At 42.6% G+C, this 20,267-nt stretch overlaps 1 protein-coding gene across 1 annotated transcript in view; it reads right to left on the bottom strand.

The window, feature by feature from the left end:
- Positions 1–9,039: 9,039 nt before the first annotated feature.
- The window catches only part of AFF3 (AF4/FMR2 family, member 3), a 345,281-nt gene continuing 334,053 nt past the window's right edge, over positions 9,040–20,267 (bottom strand). Inside the window, exons 19-22 of the mRNA XM_010001439.1 lie at positions 18,982–19,075; positions 13,313–13,362; positions 12,964–13,178; positions 9,040–9,744 (exon numbers count right to left, since the gene is read on the bottom strand). Of these exons, the coding sequence (XP_009999741.1) occupies positions 9,623–9,744; positions 12,964–13,178; positions 13,313–13,362; positions 18,982–19,075 (481 nt within the window). The 3' untranslated portion in view covers positions 9,040–9,622. The remainder of the gene's footprint in view (positions 9,745–12,963; positions 13,179–13,312; positions 13,363–18,981; positions 19,076–20,267) is intronic.

Below are 20,267 nucleotides of genomic sequence, written 5' to 3'. Positions count from 1 at the left end.
GCCAGGGACCCTGGCTTACAAGTTCACGGTGTGAAAAGGGGAGGTGGGGAAGAGTTGCAGTGGGGCAGCATCCCCCCTGGGGGCTGTATGCACTGCCAGCAGCAAGCCCCTCAGGAGAACGGTGGGTGGTGGGACCCCACACTGGGACTGCCATGCTGCCTTTTCAGCCACTGGTGCTAAGTGCAGCACAGGAGGTGGGGAGGGAATTAGGACTACTGCGATTATTGCTACTGGCTGGAGCAGTAATGACAAGTCTAAGCCTCCTGTTGTTTTGCCTGCCTTGTAGCATCTTCCCCACCTGTTTGTTTCCCTCACCCACCCACAGTGTAATTTGGTTTTGGCTTCTGCATGATGTCAGCTCTGTGGAAGAGGGTGTCTGCAGGATGCCAACCACAGCATGGCCCTGGCCAGTGGGCACCACCAGAGTCCAGGTTTCCATTAACAACAAGCCCAGGCAGGCAGGCAGTGAGTTGCCGTAAGCAAAGAGTGTGTGTGTTTGTGTGTGTGTGCAGCAGTTTTGTCACACTGGTTTATTATCTCTGCTACTGTCAGGACAGAGCAATGTCCCTGTGTGGGAGGACCCAAGGTTAGCCTTGGGCTGCCAGCAGGGCAGCTCCCACACTGCCTCAGCTCCCGCTCCTCTGCTTGCTGTCTGCAGAAGGAGCCAGCCCACCATGGGCACCACCAGCAGACCCTCACCCGGCTGCCCTGAAGATCTCAACATGCTGCTGCTCTTTCTGCCTCCGCCCACAGCAAGGGAGGCTGCCTGGCCAGCCTGAGGAGCTGCTGTAGCACTGCTGGTCTGCAGGTGGCCTACAGGCTGTTCATCACAGATCACATTGCCCTAATGAATTGAAAAATGCTGTTGAATTTCCATAAAAAAAGGGTAATATCAACCTCATGTGGGCTCACGGTCAGTCTCATCTCTTTCACTATGTACAGAAAATCTGTTTCTTCTATTTAAAGGAAGCCAGCTCTACTTCCAGACAACATACAGGAAAACTGCCTTTGAGTATTTACTAAACTGCAAAATCTATTCTCTATATATTTCTGTTATCTTAATAGAAGAAAGGTGCACATTCCGTCCTTGAGGAATTACTTACTTTTTTGCAGTTGGGCCCAGTGAATGAGAGTGAGCAAGGGAGGATCCAAGGCTGAAACCTTTGCACATCTCAGAAGAAAATATATTTACTGCACACCTTTCCTCCTGCATATCTGCTCTCTGCCAATGTGATCTCAGCCCCAGCCTGCATCAGCACATACCAATTTCAGCAGGCACTCATGTTAGCAACAGGTACAGTTGTAATCTTGAGGTGGGATTTGTGTCACCTTTATATCTAAGCTCCTTACCTCAATTTCCTTTCTAGCTAGTGGACAGTAACAAGCACTTTTAGAGTGTGATTAATCGTGCTTATTTTAGACCTTGAGTACAAGATGAGGTGAATCCTGACTTCTGCGTTTAAATCAGGACCTTTTTTCTCTTCCATTCCACTTTCTCTTGCTGTTTAACCCCAGTGATTTGTTACAAGGCTGATTGTGTGTCCTCGATGGCCTGAAAAAGGTCCTTGCACAGGTGTGGGGCCACCAGTTCCTGCTGGTTCTACTGCAAGGCCATGAAGCGGCAATGCTCATCCAAGCAGACCAGTAACACAATGTCAGGCAATGGTGCTGGGCCAGGAGACAGTGCTGTAACTCCTCCAGCTACACTGCTGTCTCACACAGACATTTGAGTCACCAGCAGTAGGGCTTGTTGTCCCCAGATTAGTGGTCTCTCCCACGTGCCTACTGACACAGAGAAGAAGAGCTGATCAGAAATTGTGCATGGAGGCATCAGCACTCTGTCTCTTTCTCAGTAGGAAACAGAAGTTTCCAGCTAGGAGTAATAGGAGCAGGTAGGCATCTGTCTCACAGGTGGGGTGGGAATGAGAAGAAAGCAGAAAGGTCCTGAGCTGCTCTGAGCAGCTCTGGACTGCCTGTTTCTGCTGTCAGTAATGCCAGCTCTCCTTTGTCCTGTACATCACAAGCCCTGCTAGGAGATCGGGTTGGGGAAGAAAATGTCTAGTGCTGCAGGAAGACAAGATGAAAGGCTAAGGAGACAAAAAATTTAAAAACCCACAAAAATTATGTATTGATCATGGCATTAATTAGCCATGTCTGATATGCTGGGGAAAGCCAAAAGTACCCATCCAAGCACTCAGAACCTTATACAAATGGAAGTTGGGCTTGTTTGTCATGGGATAAGGCAGACCACCAAAGGAATCCTGACATCCAGAGGCATCTTGACAGGTCTGAGGGGTGGGCATGTGTGAGTCTCATGTTGAGGTTCAACAAGGCCAAGTTCAGGGTTCTGCACCTGAGTTGGGGCAATCCCCAATGTCAGCACAGGTTGGGGGATGGGGGGACTGAGAGCAGCCCTGTGGAGAAGAAATTTGGTGTACTGATGGATGAAAAGCTGGACATGAGCCAGCAACGTGAGCTTGCAGCACAGAAAGTCAACTGTATCCTGTGCTGCATAACCTGGCCAGCAGGTCTAGGGAGGTGATTCTGCCCCTCTGCTCCACTCTGGTGAGACACCACCTGAAGTACTGTGTCCTGTTGTGGGGTCCCCAGCACAAGAAAGACATGGACCTGTTGGAGTGGGTCCAGAGAAGGGCCAAGAAAATTATCAGAGGGCTGGAGCACCTCTGTTATGAAGAAAGGCTTAGAAGGTTGGGGTTGTTCAGCCTGGAGAAGGCTCCAAGGAGACCTTGTTTTGACTTTTCAGCTTAAAGGTGGCTTCTAAGAAAGATGGAGAAAGACTTTTTACCAGGGCCTGTAGTGACAGGACAAGACAAAACAGTTTTGAGCTGAAAGAAGATAGATTTAGATTGGACATAAGGAAGAAATTTTTTGCAGTAAAGGGGATAAGACACTGGAACAGGCTGCCTTCCCTAGAAGTTTTGGATGCCCCAGACCTGAAAGTGTTCAGTGCCAGGTTGGATGGTGCTTTGAACAACCTCATCTAGTGGAAGTGTCCCTGCCCATGGTGGGGAGGTTGGACGAGATAATTTTAAAGGTTGCTTCCAACCCAAACCATTCTGTGATTCTATGATAAATCTAAACTGCAAATAAAAATATCCTTTTTTTCAATACAAATATATTCTGAAAAGAAAGTGAGAGAAAGAATAAGAAAGGCCTGTCCTTTGGTAAATGTTATCTATGTCTAACTTGTTCTCGCAGGAAGTGTTTCCTTTCGTGTGTGTTGACAGGGTAAGAATTCCATACCTAAGAATGCCAAGTGGAGGAGAAAATGACAGCTGGTGCTAAGGAAGGAATGATTTGTTACTATTGCCTAAATAATATGAACAGCAATAGAAACATTTTGTTGATTTGATTGGTGGTGTCCTTTGTAAAGTCCTTTACTGATGGCTTTTACAGGTAATGTGTCAGAACAGAGCTTGGAGTTTGATGCTGGTGTGCTGGCTAATGTTGGTGTGATTAGGGAAGGTAACTCCCTGAGCATTGTGCTCCCAACATATCTCAGCACAGTTACTGGTAATGTGCATCACAGACACATATTTTGTTATGAGAGAGACATTTTTTAAAATGTTCCATTAAGTGACTAGTCCTCTCTGCAATGCACCATTCTAAAAGAAAGCATCGATTTATTTGAAGTAATTTCAAGCTGGATTTGGAGTAACAAATGATTTCAATACTTCTGAGGCTGTTATGAGAAATATACCTGGTACAACTGAGGAGGCAAATTTCTTTTACAGAAATACAAAGTGGCTCAAAGATATTAAAAGATTTGAAAACCTTAGGATGGCTCCACAGCACTTGGTTAACCTATGCTGTTTGTCCCATTATGTACTGTTGTGATTCTTGCTCTCTAACAAGATCAAAGTTATAGATACTCTGGGAACAGCAATTTCACCCAGGCTGTGACTCCCCTCAGCACTAAGCACAAGTTTTATGTACTCTGGCACTTACATTGAGGGTTTACATGGTATTTAAGGATTTTGAGGGTCTTGTAGCTCTGGACTCAGGGGTGAAATTCATCCAGTGTATTTAGCAGTTTTTTCCATAGCTCTTCAACAGTGCTTTCCTTCTGAGGATACAAAGTGATTTGCAAACATTAATTAATTCTCATAAAGCCCTATGAGGCAGATAAGTGTTAACTATTCCTGTGTTAGTACATATGAGAATCATGAGACCTGAGTGCCTTATGATCCATGATGTTCTCTTTATTCACTCCCAAAAAGGAATATGTGCCTTGGGACAGAGGAAATTCCCTTTTTTTCATCATTCTCTTGTTTTCCTTGGACCCTCTGGAGCCCTCCAAGGTCAGCAGGGATGAGGCTGAGATTCAAGCTACAGCATGAGAAATTGAAGCTACACTGTTCAGCAAAGAGAAGGAGCCATGCTGTATTTGCTGCTGCTTTGTAAGGGAAAGCAAGGCCCTTTATGCAACCTGTGGGTTACTTTGCTCCATGCTCCAGAACTTGGTCTGAAAGGTAAGCTTGGGCTGCCAAGGCAGAAAACACTCCTGAAACTGCAGGCACACTTGCAGATTAGCAAGAGCAACGGAGCCAGACAGCAAGTGGAGGCAGAGGAATTACTTGAAGAAACAGCCCCAGCTGAATTCCCTCTGCCTCACTGAGGAAAACCGAAGTCTTTTGAAAGAATGGTGGTGCCTTGGATGCTCCAATCTTAGTGTTTTCCCACTATGTAGCTTTAGTGAGGTAAGAACTGAATTTGCTAATTAACCTTAGGAATAACTTACAGGATGGCAGCAGGTAATGCTGGAAATGGAGTCTTGGCCTTACTGAGGGCACATGGAAGCTTTATGAGAGACATTAAAGTAGCCAAATTTTCATGCTAACAATATTGGGTAGAGACATTGCTTTCTTGTTTTTGACACAGGCTACACATAAGATCATCCAAATCCTGTTCTGAATGCATTCTGACAAATTTATCTGCAATTGCATGCCTTCCCTTCCCTTGTTACACAGCACATACGTTAGTGTAACAACTTAATTATGATAGTGATCAGACCTTCCAGGCCTTTTTCAGACATGAAAATCAGACTAATTCTCTAGTTTCAGACACAATGAATTCAACTATGTGATGTCAATGCCAACAAAAAGATACCCAAATTAGAGGCATGTTAGGTCTGCACCAGTCAAACTCCTATTGTTATCTTAACAAGTCCATATTCTTCAGGCATTGTTTGTATTTCCATTGTGCCAGGAGATTTTTTTCTTTAGTTTGAGAATGAATGGGGGAGGGAAACCTTGCTATCACTGTAGAGAAGAAACATTTCTTTCTGACATTTTAAGCATTAAGAGGATTATGTAAAGGCGAGGCATGCTACAGAAGGAGATGTTCTTAATATAGCTTTGACCATGAACCTGTGACCCTCTAGAAAATTTAGGAGAGGTAAAAAACCTATTGCTTTGACAATCTTTTAATAATAATAAAAAAATCATCTTGTAAAAAGATCAAGGAATTAATCCACCGTTTTTTACATCAAAGTCAACCTTTCCTGCTTAAAATCATGAATCATTTAATGTTTAATCTGCAGGATATCTGAGACAGATGCCATTAATCCAAGTCATTTCGCAAATTCCAATTTCACTTGGATTAAAACCTACAACTAAGTCGGTGAATAGTATATACTGTACATGCGTTAAGGCTGGTGACTACTTAAGTCTTTTGGGTAGATAAACTAAGCACAGATTAGCCAAGCCTAAATGTATGTCCTCATCTAGGGAAAAAAAAAAAAAAAGATATCCTGACATTTCAGTGATGTAGATTTGAATCAGTAGCCATGAAAAATGGTTGAACATTTGTATTACAAAAGAGATACTATGGCACAGTCCCAAAGGTGCATTTCTTATAAATTAATTAGCTGCACAAATTATTTTGATAACAGTTACTGCACTTCTGAGGTGATATGGCTGCTTAGTGATGAGTACTTGATGATCAGTGGTAGGCACTAGTAATATCCTTCATGCTGTGTGACTTTTATTACTATTTAGATTTACAGTATATACATATGTGTTTGTATCTACATGTAGGGCTTGATCTTAACCTCCTTTACCTAAGGTCCTCTGTTCATTATAATCTCTTCCTTTGGAGCCCTGTGATATTTGGATAAAAGAAAGAGGCAAACAAGGGCTTGGGGTATCCTGCCGTGTGACAGGGAGGACTATGCTTGTTTTTTGGCCACACTTGAACCTCTGCATGTGCTTTGTTCTTTCCTGTCACGCATGCCACCTGGGAATACTATAAAGCATTAAGGCCAAGGGGTCTGTATGATCTTACTGCCTGTGAGTATCCTACAGGCTGCTCTGCGTTTGTTGCATCCATGGTTCCTTTGAATTTGTTCCCATTGCTTTCACCACCCTGACTGGTTCAGAAGCCTCTCTTGGTAGGCAAACTTCTCCCTGCAGGCATAATCCTCTAGTTTTTTATAGAACAATGTCTTAATTTCACAAAATGAACCTGCACATTGCAATAGTGTAAAGAAGCCTGCATGTTCCTGGACTTTTACAAGAGACTAAAACAAGTAAGCCTTTTCCATGGGACTCCAAAGCAGGACGGCTTTTCTGGTCCCACCCAGAACACACAGAGCACCTTCAACTCATGGTGAAGTGCCTGAGACTATTCAGATTCTTAATGTGGAACATATGATTAATTGGACCAGCCCTAAAAACCACATGCACTTTTCCAGACCAGGCCCTAAGAAGATTAAATGAAGTATTGTCACCACACCATGTTCAGCCATCTTAACAGCAGCAACCATATACAGCAAACAGTTTGCACAGAGGAGTATTCTAAATAACCTCACCAAAATGGTAGAACAGTGAGAAACCCTATGGAGAGGAGGCCAAAACCTCTCATCCATTTCTATGTCTTGTTGGTTTAAATGGCTGCTATTTCATCCTATTACACTACCAGAAGTTAAGGCTCAGTGTGCTCATCAGACAACACAGATGATGGCAGCACAAAAACTAAAACCCAGTGTGTTTTGCCATGGAAGCAATGGATATTTTAGCTGGAATAATTCAATATAAGAATAATGTACAAGAAAGGACAATAATCTACAAGAGAACCTTAGTGCTTGGAAATGTTACAACAGGACAGCATTAATTCTTGCATTTCTTTGAAGTTTCTTGACATATTACATCCATACAAAGAGTTCATAATGATTAAGAAAAATATCCCGATCTCTGTAAAATAAACATGCTTTGAAGTTCCATACTTGAAACCCAAATGCCACATGTACAATAAAACTAAACTCCATTTAAGGCAAGTAATATATGTCACTTCCAAAATGTCTCAACATTAAATAGCAGTAAGGGCTTCCAAACCCCCAAACTTATCTGAAGATAAACATCATAGGCACCATCAAAGAAAACAGAAGCTAATCAAATTGGCGTTTCCTGATCTGAGGATAAATCCCATCGTACCTTCATATGGTATTGAAGCAGCTGATAGAATCCATTGCTACCAGTCTAGTAAATTATAGCAGGCTTCTGCAGCCAAAGATCAGGCAAGTAATAAACAGAAAGGCACCCATCAAGTTCTCCACCATCCTTGTGACCAAAAAAACGGTGTTCCTTCTGGAGTGGGTAACAGCCAGAATTAAGAGTGACAGGAGGACTCAGAGGATGTGTATTTTGTCATTTAAAGGCAGCTCTATGTTCACATTTAAAGCCAGTCACACTCTAACACTCACGTTTGTGCCAAGAGGTGACTGCAGCCTGAGCTCAGGACTTCTTTCAGGGATGAAGCATCTGAGCACCAATGGGTACATAAATCCTGGCCCAGGATGGCTTGTGGCTGCACAGTCCCTTGGTTGGTACCCTGCTGAGCTGCTTCAATGAATGGGGTGAATGCTCTGAGTCTGGGCAATAGTTGGAGTTAGGGTAAGCAGCCTCAACAAAAAAATGCAGGTACATGGGGGTCAGCCCGCGATTTACCACAGGGTAGATACAGTCTGTGTTACCAAAGATACTTTACTGAGAAAATGTCCTGCATTGTTTGGTCTCTCTTTTTCAAAATGCACATCCTCAAAAATGGGGGAGGAAAAAAAAGCAGTGAGGACAAATCAATCAGTTGTCGATATCATGGCTACTTCTGCTTGTATCTTCTATTGAGGGAGTGTTTTGTACTCACATTTCCTTAACATATACACAAATTAGATTAGAAAACAATAATCAAAGGGTCCAACCAGTGACTTGGATAAGAACAGCCTTGAAAGTCACCAGAGCTGCTGACTTGAGTAAAGGCTGCAAATCTGATTGCAAAAAATTGACATTTCTGATACAGAAAAAAACCCCAAAACAGATGTGTGAAGACCACTGACAATGAACAAAGATGGACTGAATGCAGGCACAGTTGATATGAACTGGCCTTGACCTCAGCTGACCCAAATTAAACTCCAATTATTGTGGGATTAATTCTTCTGGCATGAAAAACACAGCCTGTCAACAGGAAGGGAAAACATCCCATAAATCAAGGAACGTTAAAGCCTAGTTGAGGATTATGCATGAAGAGTGAGAGGATTATGATAGGAAACAGTTCTTAGCCTGATGAGCAGCAAACTCAGCTTCCCAGATAAAGGAAATTGCATGTGATGCTCCCATACAGCCTAGACGAAAATGCTGCAGGCTTCTGTTAGATGAAAAAGATATGAAAGTCAAAATCTGTGGGATTAAGCCTTCCCATGCAAAGCCAATAGTTGTTATAGATCTCTCTCTGTCTCTCTGTGTATACACGGCTGAAATTAACACATTTTCTTTACTAAGTGGATTGCAGTTTGCCATATTTTTTTCATTTATCTATTTACTGTCAGTAACAGGATGCAATTTTCCACCATCTCTTTTATGTTCTTGTTATCAGCATATCTGTTTGCAGGCTTCTGCTTGATACTGTAGGTTATACTGCTGGTGAGGAGCTGAACAAAAGGTAAAGTTATTTAAAAAGAGAGGAGATAAAGAAATGCATGCAATTTGTTGCAACTGATTGCACATGAAGGAATGCTGTCTTTCTCCAACTTAATGTGGACTACACAACTCCTCCGAGTGCCCCAGTGGGGAAGTAACAGGGAGATGGCACATTGATACTGAAACTTCTGTGATGTGTCCATGCTCATGGTAACAGTTCTCCATGTCTGCTATTTGCCCTCATTCATTCCAGTTCAGGAAAGCCCTTGTGTATGTGCTTAAGCTCTGCTGAAGTCAACGGGATTTCAGTACAAGCTTAAAGTTAAGATTCTATTGAGAGCTTTCCTGAATAGGGATCTGTGCTTATTGCACCTGGTTCAATTAACCCATGAGATTTTGGTTCGTTTTTCAGCACAAGAATAGAAAGGGTATTTTTTGTGCACTAAGATCAGTTCTTTCTAGTGTATGAAAAAGTTTAGAGAGTGGCACAGAACAATTCATTCTGAAGAGACATTGTATATCATACATATGCACAAGCATGTCTTCACTCAGAAAGATTTTGCTCAATATTGAAGAAATATTCACCTTTGTTTGGATCAATGCTGTGGTTGACTATTTCTGTAGCACAGTGTCCAGAATAACTGAATTATCCATGAAGGTATTCTGTCCATGTGAATGGCACACAGTCATTATGACAAGTGAGTGCTATTCCGCACCCAGTGAAGTCCTTGTTGGGTGTACTGAACTAAATGCTCCATACTGCTGTGCAAGGTGATAGGTCCCATCAATGCATCCAAGTCGTTAAAAAAATCTACAGGGAAAAAAAGATTCAGCATCAGAAGAGCAAAGCTGTATTTGCTACTTGTCACCCTTCAGTAGATTTTACTCTTGCAAACTGAGTCAAGCTGAACGTTTCTTGGGAATGAAAGTTTAGTGCTGGTGAGATTAATTTTAAAGCCCTGTGGTTCATGATGCTACAGGCTGATGCACAAAAATTTTCTTTTTAAAGAACAAAACAGTGAGTTCTTTGGCTTTGCCTTTCATTAATTTCCATTGAGTCCTGATAAAGCAAACAAACACTGGGCAAGATTACCCCTGGACAACGGATAATGGATTAAAACTCAAAGAGGAGAGATTTAGGTTAAACATAAGGAAGAAATTCTTTAGTGTGAGGGTGGTGAGACACTGGAACAGGTTGCCCAGGGAAGCTGTGGAAGCCCCATCCTTGGAAGTGTTCAAGGCCAGGTTGGATGAGGTTTTGAGCAACCTGATCTTGTGGGAGGTGTCCCTGCCCAGGCTGGGGGGATGGAACTAGATGATCTTTAAGATCCCTTTCAACCCAAACCATTCTATGATTCTATGATTTATTTTGAGATTAAGGACAAGAAAATCCAAAACCCTACATAGAAATGTCTATCTATACAAATGTTAGATATCTAAGCTACTGTGAGAGACAAGTAGAGGCCTGGACAACATGGTCAGTGCAGCCTAAAGAGCAATTTGGTTAACTAGCCCCTAGGGACTTAATTCAGTGGCCTACTTAGAGGCACGTAGTGCCCATTTGAAAATTTCTCAGGCAATTGATCAGTATACTTTGACCTGGCAGGTTACTGAATACCTTCTTTGCTTCAGTCTTTACTCCTAAGACCATCAGTTGTGAATCCCAGACCCTGGATGTAAGAGAGAAGGCCTGAAGGAAGGATGACTCTCCACTGGTCAATGAGGATTGGGTTGGAGATCAGTTGGGTAAACTGAATATACACAAATCCATGGGCTCCAATGGGATGCACCCATGAGTGCTGAGAGAGCTGGCTGATGTTTTTGCTCTACCATTCTCCATCATTTTTGAAAGATCATGGCAAACAGGAGAGGTGCCTGAGGACTGGAGGAAGGCCAATGTCACTCCAGTCTTCAAAAAGAGCAAGAAGGAAGATCCAGGAAACTACAGACCAGTCAGCCTCACCTCAATCCCAGGATAAATGATGGAGCAGCTCATTCTGGTGGTCATCTCTAAGGACATGGAAGAGAAGAAGGTTATTAGGAGTAGCCAGCATGGATTCACCAAGGGGAAATCATGCTTGGCTAATCTGACAGCCTTCTATATGTTGTAACTGAATGGGTAGATGCAGGGAGACCAATGGATGCAGTCTACCTTGACCTTAGCAAGGCTTTTGACACTGTCTCCCATAACATCCTCATGAGCAAGCTCAGGAAGTGTGGGGTAGAAGAGTGGACAGTGAGATGGATTGAGAACTGGCTAAATAGCAGAGCCAAGAGGGTAGTGATCAATGGTGCAGAATGAAGTTGGAGACCTGTAAGTAGTGCAGTCCCCCAGGGATCAGTGCTGGGTCCATTCCTGCGCGACATCTTCAACAGAGTGGGGACAGTGTCTTCTCAGCAAGTTTGCTGATGGGAGGATTGGCTGATTCACCTGAAGGCTGTGCAGCCATTCAGCGAGATCTGGTAGACTGGAGAGCTGGGCAAAGAGGAACCTAATGAGGTTCAACAAGAGTAAGTGTAGAGTTCTGCACCTGGAGAGGCATAACAACAGGCACCAGTACAGGTTAGGAGCTGACCTGCTAGAAAGCAGCTCTGTGGAGAAGGACCTTGGTGGACATTAAGTTAACCATGGGAGAGCAATGTGCCCTTGTGGCCAAGAAGGCCAATGCCATCCTGGGGTGCATTAAGAAGAGTGTGTTCAGCAAGCTGAGGGAGGTTCTTCTCCGCCTCTACTCTGCCCTAGTGAGACCCCACCTAGAGTGTTGCATCCAGTGCCGGGCTCCCCCGTTCAAGAAGGACAGAGATTTAATTGAGAGGGTCCAATGGAGGGATACAAGGATGATTAAGAGTGGAATACCTGTCTTATGAGGAAGGCCGAGACACCTGGGGCTGTCTAGTCTAGAGAAGAGAAGACTGAGAGGGGATCTTATTAATGTGTACAAATATCTGAAGCGTGGGTGTCAAGAAAGAGGGGACAATCTATTTTCATTTGTGCACTATGATAGGACAAGGGGCAATGGATGCAAGCTAGAACACAGGAAGTTTCACCTCAACATGAGGAAGAACTTCTTTACTGTGAGGGTGATGGAGCACTGGAACAGGCTGTCTAGAGAAGTTGTGGAGTCTCCTTCTCTGGAGACTTTCAGGACCCATCTGGATGCGTTCCTGTGTTACCTGCCCTAGATTCTGTTATAGTCCTGCTCTGGCAGTGGGGTTGGACTCAATGATCTCCAGAGGTCCCTTCTAACCCCTAACTTTCTTTGCTTCTATGATTCCATGCATTGTATGCCTTCCTCCTCTTCAGGGTGAACAGAACAGCTCTCTGAACTCTGCTGTCTGTACTGAACAAAACTCCATGAACTGTAAAGGGAGATTAGTCTCTCAACTCATATATACACACCTACACTCAGGTGTCTTCATTTTAATTTGAATCCTGCTCAGGTCCCTGCCTTATATACATGATTTATCCTGAAAACCAAGGAATGCATTACCATGAAGTCAGATGCTGAGGCATTGCCTTGTGGAAACCAGTTCAGCTGAGAGAAGTTTGGTTTGAAAAGGGAGCAAGGCACCTTGTCCCCATCTGTATCTGCTCAGATGAGGGGAGGGCTGGGGGGCTGTTTATTCCTTATGCAGAAAGGAAGCGTCCTCCTGCTTTTTGACGTGGTCTGGCTAAATGTATCTCATCCAGCTCCACAACTTTGGGAGGCAGGAAGCTGCCTTGTCTTCCACAAACCTTTGTCTCCAGAATTACACAGATGGCAGTGAATGCTACCCACAGCTGTGTCTGTGATCTGTCTATCACCAGTCCTGACCAGCCAAATAAAGGAAACAACTAGATGCTTCTTAGTGAGACAGTTATCAAAATTGCCTCTTTGGGCCATTTTGGAACAGACTAAGAAAAGACTGAATAAAAAAAATCACCTCTGCTGTCCCACTTGGAAGACAGAATTCCTATCAAAAGAGTTACTTTCCTGACCAAAATCATGTGACAGTCTTCTAGAATAGTCCAGTGCCTTGACTCACTCACCTCTGTTTTCCTTGGCCAGGTTGTCAGCCATCTCCCAGTAGTCATAGCTGTGCAGGATGCTGTTGGTGATGCTGACGTGGTTGGCTGCCATCTGATGAATGCGCTGCGGGATGCTGATGATGGGAGATGGGGAAGGGGCCCCTGTGCTCCCCTGGGATCCTACAGAGCTGACTGGAGAAGGGCTAGGGGACATGGGGGATGGAGTGCCTGTGCTCCTGGAAACAGATGGTAATGCAGTTACTTAAAAGGTGTTAGGATTAAAAACATGAGAGTATCAGAACATACTACAGGTAAGAAAAGACAATTTCTGACTGCCAATCTGATGTTTCTGTGAAACCTGTGAACTTACTTTCCATTGGCACCCCAAGGAGATGGGTTCTGGGCAGCTTTTGATGAATTCTGTAAAGGAAAAAAATAATTCACAATGCACATAATTTATATAAGACTACAAAGTGAAGAACATTAAACAGTATAAATGTAAAAAAATGTAAAGAAAAAATGGTGCAGATAGAAGTATTCAAGTCACATGGTGCAATAGACCCTAGTTTGGAGTTGTGATGAAGCAGTTCTGCAGCACAGATTCAAATCACTGTCTATTAAATGTCCTGGGATAGGGAAAATCTGATTAGGAAAGTATGTATATTGAAACTTTTCACAGAAATCCTGGGAGTTTAGAAGTAAGTGCTGCCAAGACTCTGTGATGTTTAGGCTGGACTTCCTTGAGATGGAGAAAACCAGGAGGATTTCCTCCCACCCTTCTGCCCCCAAAGACAAATGACATTCTCCTAGGACCTGAGAGACTGCAAGTCTGCTATGCGTGGCTGACCACAGGGGTGTGGATCTGGGGATTACTCAGCTCAAGTGGCTGTTTTAACCATCAGGGTCAAGAATTTGCTCCTGATTGCTCCCCCTGGGCCTTCTCCCCTTGGTCTGAATATGGCAGCATTCACAAGGCCAGAGAGACTGGCCTTGTAGAATGGTGTTTTTTCTAGCTGAAGGGTTTCCCAGAACCTCCCAGAAGGGGACATTAGACCATTTTATGTGATCTCTTGTATACCTGCAGTCATTAAGACTATGACTGTGCTTAGGCTAAAGAATTTAATTGGCTGAGGAGAGACTACCTTGCACAAGCACTATCTTTACAAAGCAAGAGACATTCAGTTGTCTGCAATAATGGAAAATGAATAACTAAAATTATTCTAGTAGTTAATCTGCAAGAGCTGGTGGGAATTTACAGACAGGTTCCTGCCCATTTGATCTGTGGAAAAACTCCTCCCTTCTCCCAAATGCAGTAACTGATTTAATCCTTAGCCTGCGAGAGACAGATGTAAGAAGCAGAAGTCTAAGAACCAAAACTTTTATAGGTTTTTCCATTTGCAGCCTCCTATTCAGCAAAGGCCAGTCTGATACTTCAGAGGAAAGTGTTCTTCTTGCACCTTCTCCTGAAACCATACATGCAGATAATTGTGGGCTGGAGAACAGCTCTCTCTTCTGACAGCCATGGGAGACCAAGTGAAGTCCTGCAGTTTGAGATCTGTTTATGGATATTGTTTAAATGCAAGGCTGAAGGTGTAGCAAGCTGCAGGAGTTACAAGTATTAACAGCAGTACAAAAACTCTTGGTCTCCCATGGCTTAGGAAGGAGCTTCACAGATTTCAAGGCCAGGAACAACCCTCTTGGACACTCAATTTGCAATTTTCCTTTTCCACCAATCATGGAACTTTTACCAGAAGGTAAATTACTATTTTTATTTTATTTTATTCTATTCTTTTTAAAAAGGATAGTTAATCATAAAGAAATCCTGAGACACAATTTATCCTCCTTGTGCTCCTGCATCCTGCTCTAATGTTTAGCAGGCCTCACAGTTAGAAAAACAGATTCTTTTTCAGGGTTTCAGGATTGAATTTTCTTAACTTTGGTGCTGGCTTTTGGATTTTGTTGGCCCAACACCAACCGAACTGCATGTTGCCTAGTATTACCAGCTCTGTTTCCATACACACAATGATTATATCATCTCCTAACCTGCTCTGCAGTAAGCTGGACACATCTTGTAAGCCTCTATTAAAGAAATTTGATTTCTCAGTTTTAATGTGTCCTTAGAATTGATTCTTGTGTTCCCACATTTCATGCACACACCAACACTGGCTCTTATTTCAGCAGCAATCACATCAGTGCTGTGTTTTCCCTGGCATTCTTCCTGCATTTTGACACTGAGCCTTCTACATCCCAGGTATGTGGTATGAAAAGTAAGTTTTGGAGTGTCCCATAGGGGCTTCTTCCTTCAATGGGTTTCCTTTATTTATTTTTTTTTGGCAGGAAGGGCTAAGGTGTGAAAGGAAAAAAAAAGAAGTCCTCATTTACCATCCTGAATAGAATAAACCTCGTAATCCTCAGCATTTGCTCCTCTTATAGAACAGTGTCTTTTTTTTTTTTTTTTTTCCAGCCACTATTGGGTATCCTTGAATGGAAGCAAGTGTGAAGTTAGAGTGACTAGAGATTCTTTAGTAAATGGTTTAAATTCGCAGGCTGAAAAAGAAGCTTATGCTGGGATTTTGACCAAAAGTTTCACTTCTGAAATTCTCTTCTATTCAAATACCTACTACTGAAAGCTTTTGGTGCTCAACTGCTCAGGTCCTTAAAGATCTGCTTTGACCTGTGCCTATGGACACCTCTGTCAGAGTACTTCGCTCACATAAAAGCACTGTCACAATCCATACACTTAGGTCCATCATTATCTGTCTTTTCTGCTTGCCCAGCTTGACTCCGCAGACATTCTCAAAGCACATTAACTATCATGTATCATTACAATAATCAGGTATCATTGATTCAATTGGCAGCACTGCTCCCTCTGTCAGAAGCTCAACATGACACTGAGGGCACTGTAAAATTGGAGAGTTGTCTGTTTTTTTAAACAAACACCTGCATCCCACTCATGCATGGGAGCTCAAATGTCTGAAGGAATATTTTTCAGACATGGTAGAGGGTGATGTCCTTCCTAAATTTCACTTTGAATAATTACCTTCTGCTAATATAAAATGTCTTATGATTTCATTCAGATAAGAAGTTTGCCACTTTTTCCCTTTTGCTACATGTTTCTACAGAGCTGTTTGATAAAAAAATTGTAAGTACTTTCTCTTAATATCTCTGCAAAGCTTTTACTTCAATTTGTAAGGCCACTTTATTAATGTCAATTATAATTACACTAAATTATAGAAAAATCATCATTATATTTATGCCAAAGATAGTTGGCTAAAAATAAACATCTGAGAGCCTCTGATTTTTTTTTTTAATTTTTTTTTTTTTTTTTTTTTTCTGATCTATTGCAGAACTACTGGCCTTTATCTTTCTAGTGTAATGAAAAGTGAGTACATATTATTTAGTTACAGAGTTGGAGGCATGAATATGTGAAAATTGGAGTTGAAGATACTTCCATTGTAAATTTAACCAGCCTCTGCCTTACTGTAAAAACTTTCCATGCTCTTTTTCTCACCTTTAAGGTATATTATTTTAGCCTCCTCTTAGTTCTGCACCAGAAAGCTGGGAGTAAGGATTCCTAAGAGTGTAATGTTATAAAGGATGATGTCTTATCCCACTTTGCTTGCTGCTGTCCATTCTCCTGGTTTCTTTATGCTTTCAAATGTATCTAGCCTATGAATATCTGTGGCTTGTTTTTAATTATATGCTGCATTAATGTTTTCAATAATGGCAATATAATATTTTAAAGGAGATTTAAATAATTTTATTTTTTTTCTAAAAGACAAGTGTGTCTAATTCTCCCTGCAAATGTGTGTGACAAGGTTTCCTATCTTTCTTTGACTGATAATATGTGTCGAAGTTCTTAATGCAGTCAGCATTTCACATCACTTAGTCTTAAAAGCTTTTAGATACCAAATATGAAATGAGTGGAGAATTGGCTTGTTTTCCACTGAAAATTATAGCAAATGGATTTTTTTCCCCATTTTTACTTTCAAAGTAAGAATACTTTCTAATGCGAAACTATGCTACCATTATATCTGCAGGAGTTGAGAAAAAAAACAAGCTCATCTTGGCTATAGTAGAGTCTAAGTCCATTTTATGTTTGCTGTGAAACAGTTTCTGTCTACTAGTAAGAGACATTTTACATGGTTGAGAGTCTGACCATCCTGTTCTTAATGCAGGTATTCTCTGGGCTGGTAAAGAAAAATAAAGTGCTCTGATAGGCACATATTTCTTTCCTCTGAAATCAAGTAATTGTTAGGGAAACATACCTTGTTGAATTATATATTCCTAAATTTTAAAAAGTAATTACAGTCAATTTAACAATAACAGATCTGTATATTTCCTTTATGGTCTTCATGTGTTCAGAATGAGCATTTATGCTTGTATTTGAGTTTATTAACAATATGTCAAAGAATGGTTGTTTTTCATTTCAAGAAAACCCCAACAGATGACTCCTGTATTCAAAGACAAATGGCTGTTCAGGTCTCCCAAAGCAGTTTGTCTTACAGAACTTGTATGGTTTGTGTTTTTATTATTATTATTTTTCAATCATTATTATTATTTTTAATTAGAAAGAGAAAGGCTAATTTTGTGTTTGTAGATGAAATGCTGGAAGACTGTGTCCTGGTTTGAGCCAGGGTGAAGCAAATTTTCTTTCTGCTGTTTTTTTTTTCCTTCAGTAAGCTTCCTTGTAAGTAGCAACAGTGTGTTCTTCTAAAGCTGATAAGACAGTGGAATGTTTTTCTAACTGTTGGGTCTTCAAGGTCGCACCTTCACTCTGCTGGCTCAGACACTACAGGGAGATCTATGACCCCCCCCGTAGGAGGCTGAGTTACACAGACAGCAAAACTGGCCAGAGATGTTCCATTCCATATATCTACGTAAGCTCAGAGGAAGGTCAGAGATCACAGAAGACAACTTCCTTCCTCCTTCTTCTTCCCTTCTCTTCCATCCATGGCCGGTGTCCAGGCAGGACTCCGTCCATCCATCACCGTCGACCCCCAGGCTCGAGCTCTCGTGACCCTCATCACTCTGTGCTCTCTCCAGCAGCTCCAGGATTTCTTGGGACTGTGCCAGCTCAGGGGAGTGCTGTGGGACTTGCTGGGGGTGAGGGGAGGCGAGAGGCTTTTGCACATACTTGAACATATTTGTATATAATTGTATATATTTTCTTATATAATTCATTAGTGTTTAATTAAAGCTGTGTAGTTTAGTCTTCAATCCAGCCAAGTCTCTCTCTTTTTCTCTCTCTCCCTCCCTACCTGGGTGGGAGGGGGAGTGGATCGAGAACGTTGTTGTCAGACCTGAGTTAAGCAGTGACAGACTGCTATGTGGGCTTCACCTTTGCTCCAGAGAAAGGTTTTCTGTCAAAAAAAATGTACTAAAATACTTTGAATTACTTCCTGTCTTATTCAAAATAACTAGGGTTTGGACCTGGCAGAGTTGAAAATGGAAGCAGCAGCAGGCAAAACAAGGCAGGAAGGGAAGCCAGTAGTGCCACGTCAAGTTCGTGGCAAGTGGTTTGGTTGCCCTCCAATGGTTTTGTAGAACTCCCACTGAAGTCAGCACGGGCTGTTTGCCAGTTCCTTGGGTAAGAACATGTCCCACTGCACTGTCCTACCTAGCGATGCTGCTAAGTGGAAGGCCTGCAGCTGATCTAGATCAAAGTCTTCAACTCACAGGTAGTCTAGTGGGAAGTGTAATCCTGGAGAGGGCTCTTAGAGGAAAACCTGCAAAACCTATTCACAACAGAGCTGGATAGCACTAGACAAACAACTAAGAATAGTCTGAAAATACCTGTTGGTTAGTAAAATTAATTTTTCATCCTTCATAAAGGGACATGATGTGTATATTGCAGGGAAGGGCCCTTGTGAAGACAACAGAACTGACTAGAGATCAGGCATTGACATGGGAGTCTATGATAAAAGTCCTATGGACTTCATAGGGGAATATCCAAGCCTAGGACAACTACTGTTCTAGTAAGAAGCTGTATTTCCCGTAATGACACCCTGATTTTAAAGCGTGTCATGAAGAATGCACCTTGAAATACTCGATAAGCGCTTTTGAATACTTGACTGCGTGGTCCCTCTTGAGTCGAAACATCCTCCAGTACAGCAGGGCCAGGCAGCGGTAACTAGAGCAAAAGGGAGAGCAGAAGGTAAAGCACACCCCCCGAACAGGAATCCCAAGTAGTTATCTTAATTTTTCAAACTAACATAAGCAGAAGGCTGACAGCACCTCACTTGCTGTTCTTATCACCATTTGTTTACAGTACTTCACACTTTGCCGTGGGCTTATGAGCAAGACCAGGTATTACAGCCAGGTCAGGTCACACTGACAAGTGCTACCCGTGAGGTTCTGAACTCAGCAGAGTTTGCAAGCCCTTCACTTTGACTTAGAAGTCTGTACACCTGTACAAAGGCCTCTCCCATGAAAAAGTCATTACAGACCTGGAACCCAACACGTGTTTTTTTCTGTGTGTTCTTTGTTGTAAACGCAAAGGCAGCCTTTGGGGGTATCTTATTCTGGGGTTTTATTACAAAAGCCCAGAGCCTGCATAATGAACTACAGTAATTCTGGGTATATTTTGGGTCTCCTCCAGCAGCTGGAGATAGCTGGGAAACAGGGGAACCTCAGGCCAGCCAAAATTTCACTGGCCAAACTCCTTGATGGGAAACCAGAATGGAGATTTTGTTGGAGCCTGGAGGCTATTCCTAGGCCACCTGCCTGATTGGTCCCCAGAGGAAAACAGCAGTGGGCTGAAAAACTCCATGTGCTGTACTGGAATTGTCTGCCCTCATGCTCCTAGTTAGTCTGCAGAGTGCCACACACCTTCAATGCTATGTAATTAAATTACAGTAATAGCTTTTAACCATAATTATACATCACAATAACTGATGATCAGCATTCAGGACACATGAACTCTTTTCTTCTCTATTGGCTCTAGCTGCACTGGCCTGTTTTCCAAATCAAGACTCACCACCACCTCTTCTAGCAAGCGTTTTCATTGGAAGGGGTGGAAACAAAAAGCTGGTGTGTTTTGCTTTTGCTTTGGCAGCAGAGGCCTTCTTTTTAAGAGCAGTATTTAGTCTCGAAGCAACCTGAAGCACCAGAAGGTGGCTTGACTTCGGAAGCCCAGGGGGCTCCCCCTCTCCCCGCACCGAGGAGCTGCCCAAACCTCAGCAAAACCCCTCGAATCGGCCAACCGCTTTTCAAAAAACCCCAGCCAGGGTTTCTCGGCAGGTTTTCCCCGACAGCAGACGGTGAAATTTCTGCTGTCGGCCGCCGGAGGACAGTCTCTCCTCAGGAGCAGCGCCGGGCTTGGC

This window comes from Chaetura pelagica, unplaced genomic scaffold (genome assembly GCF_000747805.2).
Source record: "Chaetura pelagica isolate M959 unplaced genomic scaffold, ChaPel_1.0 scaffold377, whole genome shotgun sequence".
In the NCBI taxonomy this organism is placed as follows: Eukaryota; Metazoa; Chordata; class Aves; order Apodiformes; family Apodidae; genus Chaetura; species Chaetura pelagica.
The sequence above is the reverse complement of the archived record's forward strand: the minus strand, read 5'-3'. Positions and strand labels throughout refer to the sequence as shown.